The 7739-nt window shown below is 47.4% G+C and overlaps 1 protein-coding gene across 1 annotated transcript; it reads left to right on the top strand.

The window, feature by feature from the left end:
• Positions 1–224: 224 nt before the first annotated feature.
• On the top strand, positions 225–6148 carry LOC104272649 (AP-3 complex subunit delta-1-like; the record flags this gene model as incomplete). The annotated part of the gene is made up of 9 exons (XM_009867703.1): positions 225–323; positions 830–979; positions 1114–1161; positions 1563–1752; positions 2847–2935; positions 3962–4047; positions 4491–4612; positions 5352–5431; positions 5762–6148. Coding segments are annotated over 9 exons (960 nt in total), but the record flags the coding sequence as incomplete, so codon positions are not given.
• Between the last annotated feature and the right edge of the window lie 1591 nt (positions 6149–7739).

The following is a 7739-nucleotide window of genomic DNA, read 5'->3' as shown; positions in this document are numbered from 1 at the left end:
GAGCCATTGACCACAACTCTTTTGTATCTTGTCTTCAGGCAGTTTTATCTGCTGAGTTTCAGAGGCATAAAATGAAAAGCTCGGTGGAATGTTAGTCCGATATAATTTTTGAAATAACAGCTTGTGGTTGGGGGAGTGTCCCTGCTAAAACTTCTTTTGCTGTGGGATTCAGCTGTTTCAGATGGGTTGCATTAGTGTCATAATCCTTGTGCTCATCCACACAGAGCGAGCCTGAAGTGGGTGCTGCCCTTGTGGCTGAGCCTCAAAAGGTAAAAAAGGAAGAAAGGGAAGAGCGAGATGAGGAGGAGGAAGATGAAGGAAAGGTAAGTAGTTGAAGTTGCTGACCCCATTAGCCATATTCCAGTGCCTCTTAGTCATTAAAAAGAAGGACGCAGGAGTTACAACAGCGTCTTTTTCAGTGCAGTGACCCCTTTCAGGTAGGCAGCAGTGGAATGTTATGTCCTCGAGTCGATCCAGACACTTCGTAGTAAAAGGTTTGGTGGTTCCTTGAGCCCAGGGTCAGGCAGTTTGAAAGCTGAACCCCCAGAGGCCTGAAGAGCTTTGGCCTCCTGCGGATCCCAGGCTGCTTTGGGTTAAGCTGTTGTCATCCGAGCGGGGAGCAAGGGTTTCCTGGGACTCACCACAGAAGGATAACTGGGAATTAAGAAATGGGAGGGCTGTCGTGGGTTTCTGCACTTGTAGGAAATGTCATTGAGTGCAGAAGGCTGCATAGAGTGAGAGTCCAGATTTGTGGAGGGCTTGTGGTGTAACAGCTACAAATACAGGGTTTCTTTAAGGGTTTGTTGCAGTTTGCTGTTCTCCTTGGTAGAAATCTTCCAAGCATAAGAAGAAAAAGCACAAGAAAGAGAAAGAAGAGAAATCCAAGGATAAAAAGAAATCCAAAAAGAAGAGTCATCACAGCGAGGAGGAGACAACCGAGTCGGTGCAGAATGGAACACTGGATGATGAACCGCTGCCGGTGAGTAGCCGTGCGCTGGCAGCCCTCGCCTTGGGAAAAGGCAGGAGCTAAACTGTCCTGGGAGGAAGGACAATGACAGCCCTTTTCAAAGAAATTTGTTATGTTGTGACTGTGATTTCTTTCTTGTTTTTCAGCCTATGTCCAGTTACCGCCTTCTTGCTGAAAATCCGTACATTAAAATGGTGAGTGTTACGGTGCTCACTTCCAGATACCTTCTCTTTTTGGGTTCTCTAAGAAAAGAGGGGATGCCCCACCGTGGGGATCGTATAGTGACTTACGTAGACAACATTTAACTGAAGAACTATTTAAATCCCAGGAGGTAGAAGTAAAACAAAGCTTCGTTTTCAAGCCTTTGCGTGTGCCACTTCACAAGTTTTTAAGTAGGATTTTCCCTGTACTTGGCAGTACTGTGGAGCTCATCATCAGTGTGTTTTTCGTTATCCTGTAGCTCTATCAAATTACCTTCTTTTTGAAGCTTGCTTTATGCTGCTGCTGTGTCTGTTCTGATGCTCTGCTGTTTCAAGTTTCTGAATCTTTCCTGTGATGATTTTATTTTTTTTTCCCCTCCCCCTTTCGTTTACAGACCTATGATATTCAAGGAAACCTCCAGAATGATAGTCAAGTGACTGTCTCTGTTATCTTTGAGAACAAAAGCACTAGCTTCCTTAAGAGCATGGAACTAAATGTCCTGGACTCTCTCAACACTAAAATGCTCCGACCAGAAGGATCGTCAGTTCACGATGGCACACCTGTGCCCTTCCAGCTGCCCCCGGGTATGCACAGGGTTCTGGGAGCTTGTCCACTCCTGCACTGCCCTCCTGTGGAAAGAATTGGTTGAACGTCTCGCCACTTGCTGTCTTCCGCAAAGGCGCGTCCCTCTGCCTGGGGGTTTGCTGGGCTTTCACACAATTCCCTGGAGAGGATGAGCCTTCTCACATTATGGCTATAAACACAGCTGGTTCTGTACAGCAAGAGCAAAATCTATAACGTAGGGCTGGGAATCCGAATCTCTGAGTTCCTTTTTCAGGTGGCTGCAGGCTGGCGCCGCTTTGAATGTGCCAGCATCGCCAACTACAGGAGTCCAAAAACTGTGAGGAGTTTGTTATGAGGTGTAAAATGAAACGTAGCTGTAGGGTTGTGAACCATTAGAATCCACTCTGGATTTATTCTTGAGGTCCTGCTGTTTTAAAGGCAGAGGCCATGCACAGTGGAAGTTTGCGATCAGTTTGTGCTTATTTGGGTGGGGGCTGAGCCCTTAAGAAGTCCCAGACGCTGAGACAAAGGATAGGGGCTTCTTCCATAGTACAGCAGTACAGTCAAATCGCTGAACTTCTTTGAATTTCACTTCCTTCACCAAAAAGTTAATGTGAATGCTGAAAGAGCTCACGGGTCTTTTGGGATTTAGTGGCTTCAGGGTTCATTTTGATCCTCCATGAAAAGCCCTGGGGTATTTTTTTTAATTATTATTATTCTGTATAAGGTGGATATTGACAGAGTTGTAATTAAAAGAAAAACACAGAAACATTAGAATTCAGATTAGTTCTGAAAACCACTTGGAAGGCTGTATCTTTCCAGTTATACAAACATTAAATTTATTGCCACTGTGACATACTTTGCCCAGGAGCTCACTTAATAACCTCCACCAAATGCCAGCTGTCGCTGCTGGTTTTTGGAGTTAAGCGCTGCGACGCTGTTAATTTGCAACAGGACCTGTCCATGTAACTTTTCCAACTGCACAGAAGGATTCAAACGTGGTTTGCAAATAGTACGTAAAGCGTAGGTGCTTCCGCTCAGTTTATTCTAATTGTTACTTAGATATGGAAACCGTTTTCTGGCCTAACTTCTCCCTCTCCTCTCTTCATGCTAGGAATCTCCAATGAAGCCCAGTTTGTGTTTACACTTCAGAGTATTGTTATGGCTCAGAAGTTAAAAGGAACGCTGTCCTTTATAGTCAAAGTAAGTGCAGCTTTAAACTTGGTGCTTCTGCTTCCTTTGGAACTGCGTGAGGGAGCTTGACTCGGGTGGAAAGCACTGCTTTCGAGCTTTTTTTTAGGCTTCATTTCATCTCTGCTGCACCAGCCCATTCTGTGATGCGAGAAGTATTTTTACTCTTGTGCAAAGAGTGTCCCGGGTACTGCGTGAGCATGTCCAAAATTGTCATTCCTGGCAGCGCGTGAGCGATGCAGCCTGAAACATGCCGCGGTGTCGGCCAGAAGTTCGCTGCGGTGGTGCCTCTGCCGGGGAGAGGTGCTCGAGCAACTCGTGAGCCTTGCAACCCAGAGTCTGGTCCTTCTGATCTCGAGTATCCAGAGATCGGTTGGATGCTGCTACCTGGTACCAGGCTGGAGAAATAGCCGTAAGAATTAGGTAGAGTTCATGAGGATGGAAACCCAGAACAAGAATGACGTTGGCTGAAGGCATTGTTTAATAGGTACTGACCTGTGTAAGACTTCGTGGGTTTCTCATCTTACTTGGGTTAAATTATTAATGAAGGGGCTGCATGAACGGCTTGAAGGAAGTGAATGGAGACTGTTGTGGCTACTTCTGAGTCAGCCGTTATCTCTGTTTGTAGGGGTTTCTTAAAAATAGTGCACTAGTCCTATTTTCAGTACCTGGGAATCTGGGAGATACCGATTTACTATTTTGCTTGAGAAGAAGCGAACTGTAAAACCACATTTCCAAGTGTTAGTTGAAGTTGAGTTTGCTCAATGTGTTTCAGCAGAGTGCAACCAGAAATGCAGCCCGATTCCTCCAGCTGTGTCCCTCACGTGCTCTAGGTGTGTGTGTATCGACTTAGCTGCCCAAAATTTCCCTAAGTGCCATGATGGTTGTTCTCAGACGGATCCTTCAGGCCCAGCCAGGGTATATCAAAGGGAATTGAGCCCTAAAGGCTTCGTTGGTGCCTGTTTGGTAGGTGGGAGTGGTGCCTCCTCTTGCTGCCTCGGGGCTCCCGTTCATCTCCTTTCCTTTGACCTGTTGCAGAACGATGAAGGTTCAACCCATGAAAAACTAGATTTCAAATTGCACTTCAGTTGCGCTTCATACTTGATCACGACGCCTTGCTATAGGTAAGTGCCCTGTAGGGAGCGCGACGTCGGTGCTTTCGCCGCCCATGGGAAGCTGAGCTTTGGCTGCAGGCCGTCTCCGCAAGACACGCAGCGTGCTTTTGACTTTGGCTGCTTGTGATGGCTTTGGTTACAGTTCAGTTATCTCGTGTAATGTTTGGCTGTTCAAAATACGGCCAGCGACTGACTCGGAGCGCCTCCAAAGGAGGAGCTGTGTGCCCTGTAGGCTGGCAGAGGTCGTGTGGCAGTAGCTTGGGCTGAGGTCACTGGGTACTCCAGTAGAGTCTGGAGTTTGGTGCCTGTATCTGCTGTAAACCCATTTTCCTAGAGCTTTGTAGTACTTAGACTTCTGCATCCTGGGGTGTCTCAAGGTCTGCATGAGGGTGAGGTGGCAGATTTCACTTGAATTTCTAGGACAAGCGTTTACTTTCCTTCCTGTTTTGCAGTGATGCTTTTGCCAAGCTCCTAGAGTCTGGAGATCTGCACATGAGTTCTATTAAAGTAGATGGAATTAGCATTTCTTTCCAACATCTACTGGCAAAGATCTGTTTTCATCATCACTTTTCCGGTGAGTCTTCCTCGAAGCAGAACCTTCTGCCCAGTTCTATGACCAGAAATTTCTGCTGTGCTTGGCATGTTCCATGGCCTCCCCAGTGACAGCAGGCGGTGATGCCCAGATTAAAGAAATGTGGGAGAGGAGTTTGTTCCAGATTTGTCACACATGGGTATCCCGAAAGCATGAAATGTTTTTCAAAATGAGCTCTCTTTCTGTCCCTGTGGCTTTCCTCCCGTCCAGCGAGGCCCATGGCGGGTGTCCTGGGAGCAGCTTCCTTATCGTTAGTGCTCTAACGGTTCTCTGGGGGGTGCGTTTGATCTCTGGTCCTTCAGCCTTGCCTCTTTCCCCAACACCTCCTGAGCGGTTGAAATTTTTGACTTATTAATTAAAACACAAGTACTGGGTGAAGCGAAGCAAGTGGTTCATCGTGCGCTGCTGTCCACGTTACATGTTTCTTCGCTGAAAGTATTTCTGGGGAAGAGATTTACGTTCTGCTCAGCACTTTTCCCCAAAAAAAACATTTGCAGCTTGCTTAGAAGACAAACGACCGACCTGGTTATTGTGAAATATCCCAGATTGGAGCCAGGAGGAGCCAGGCACATCCATCATCTTAACCGTGGCTTCCTCTTCCCCTCGCTTAGGAGAAGCTTTTATTCCTTGAGGCCAGGCAGAGCAGTAGCTCCTCTTCAGGGGAAGCAAACCTTGTATTCAGAGTTGTCCCACTAAATGGAAACTCCTGCTTTCTTTATAGTTGTGGAGCGCGTCGATTCGTGTGCGTCCATGTACAGTCGTTCTATCCAAGGCCATCACGTCTGCCTACTGGTAAAAAAGGTGAGAACCTTGCACCACTCTGAAACAAGGGGAGCTCTAAATGTGCAGCCTGTCTAAATCATCCGGGGGCACCGTGGGCAGTTTAATTTGTCTGACCCATCTCGCAGGTTTTGCTGTCCTGCTGCCGAGCTCGTACCTCCCCGGGGGCTTTCCGTACCCAGTGGGTTGTCACAGCTCGGGCAGCTTCCCCAGCTCGACCTCTCGACTGAGGCTCCTTCATTCCTGTGCGAGCTCCACTGGCTGCTGCCAGGCCGGGCATAAAATTGTCCCTGCTTAGAAGAGGAACTAATGGATTTCTTTTTTTTTTTTCTTCTTCTTTTTCTTTCCAAGGGAGAGAACTCTGTATCCATAGATGGGAAATGTAACGATTCCACCCTGCTTAGCAACTTGTTGGATGAGATGAAAGAGACATTGTCCAAGTGCTGAATATTCCTTATCAAATATTCCAGCTATGAGAAACACACCCAATGTGTAAAGGCGAGCAGACCCAAGTGTTAAGTTTCTCCCTCGTACGCATGTACTATCCTGGGGCACGTGCTTTTCAGTTAACTCCACCATTGTTCGCAGTTTAGACATTTTAAGGCTGTATGTTACCTTTTTATTTCAAAACTTTTTACAAACTGTGGTGTTAACCCTTTCTAGCCCAAAGAGATCCTGGTGACATGACTGGAGGAGGGAGGGAGGGGGGGGGGGGGGCTATTTATTCAGCAGCTCACGATGATCCCATCACCCTTGCCATCTGCGCGGGACGGTGGACTAAGCAGAATTTTGTCAACAGTAGCACGGAGTCTGTTGCTTGTGCTTATTGCCAGGGGAGGTTGACTTGATCCTTAGCTGTGGAATTTGTCTTCAGGGCTGCTGTAGTTGATGTATATTTCTAGCAGAGGCTGGTGCTGGACCTAAAGGCCTCTTTTTTTTTTTTTTTTTTTTAAAAAAAAGATTTATTGTTGTTGTTATTATTATTATCTCAAGATCTGTTGTGATCAGCGTATAAACATCCTCCATCTCCTCGAGCCTAATCCCGATGAGCCCTGTGAGAACCGGGGTGTTTGCGTTTCTGTTTGTAGTAGTTGCCTCAAGCCTTAACCTTCTTCTAGTGACGGCTGCAAGAGTCGAGAGTGAGTGCACAAAAGGAAACGGGCCGGAAGCGTCACCGTTTGGTTCTCTGCTCCTGTTGGCTGCCCCCGCAAATGGAGTCTGTCCTGCCTCTCCCCTTCGAGCAGCTGATGCGTTTTATGAGTCCACTTCAATTTCACATTCCTGAAAAGTTAGGCTGTAGCAAGAAACTGGAAATCCAGAGGGGTCTGTTCCTGCTTTTTTTCTTTTGTTTTGTTCTTTTTTTTTTTTTTTTTAAAATCAATTTGCTCGCCACCTGAGGTTGACCACTACCAGGTTAGAGAAACACCCACGTGTGTGACCCCTTGTGCTCTGAGCAGTTGGTGGGTACAGCCCCGTTCCCCCCCTCTGTGCCAGGAAATCATGTCCTGTCTCCCTTGTCCCCTTCCTTGCTGGTGTCACCGGGTCCCTGCGGCAGCAGAACTGTCCCCGCCCGGGGCCCATTTTTTTTTGTGTCCGTAGCAGAGGGAGGCTCTGCCGAGTGAAGGCCACCCTGCGCTCCTGAGATCTCGTGGAACCCCTGGAAAGCAGCGTCACTGTCCTCGACGGAGATGCTTCTTCGGTGTCCTTCTCCAAGATCTCTTGCTTCTGATTTATTTTTTTTTTTTAATTTATTTTTGTCTCTCCCCACTTCTTTTACTTGCTCTTCCCTACCTGGCAAACCAAGAAGACACTTTGAGTGGTTTTGCTTCGAGGGCTGGGTTCTGCTGGGCACTGGCGCCAGAAGGGTCCCCAGGGAGGAGCCGCGTCACTCGGCGCTTCTCCAGCACCTCAACTCAAACCCCACGTGGGGAACAGGACAAGGTGCTGATCTTCCCCTTTGGGCGAGTGTCCTTTAGGTGTGTCTCATGCTCTTCCCGTGTTGGGGTGTTTCTGCGAAGGCTCTGCTCTGGTTTTGGTGCCAGGACCTGTGCTGAATGCGCTCGTGCGCGGCAGGAGTTCCTCTGCAGGAGGCTCCACCGCCGGCGAGGTCGTAGATTTTGGTATTGGTCAACCTCCCTTGGTCAGCCGGTTTGTGTATTAGAAACTGAGCATATTAAAATTGTCTTAAAGGATGATGTTCCTCGATTAGTGGTTTTTGGTTTTTTTTTTTTTTTTAAATTCATGGATGAAAACTGTCACCTTAGCATGTAGAGTCTTCTCTTACAGAATCCTGTGCGGTGATTCTAGAATTTTGAAACTGTATGATGTG

Source organism: Apaloderma vittatum, unplaced genomic scaffold (genome assembly GCF_000703405.1).
Source record: "Apaloderma vittatum isolate BGI_N311 unplaced genomic scaffold, ASM70340v1 scaffold38524, whole genome shotgun sequence".
In the NCBI taxonomy this organism is placed as follows: Eukaryota; Metazoa; Chordata; class Aves; order Trogoniformes; family Trogonidae; genus Apaloderma; species Apaloderma vittatum.
The sequence above is the reverse complement of the archived record's forward strand: the minus strand, read 5'-3'. Positions and strand labels throughout refer to the sequence as shown.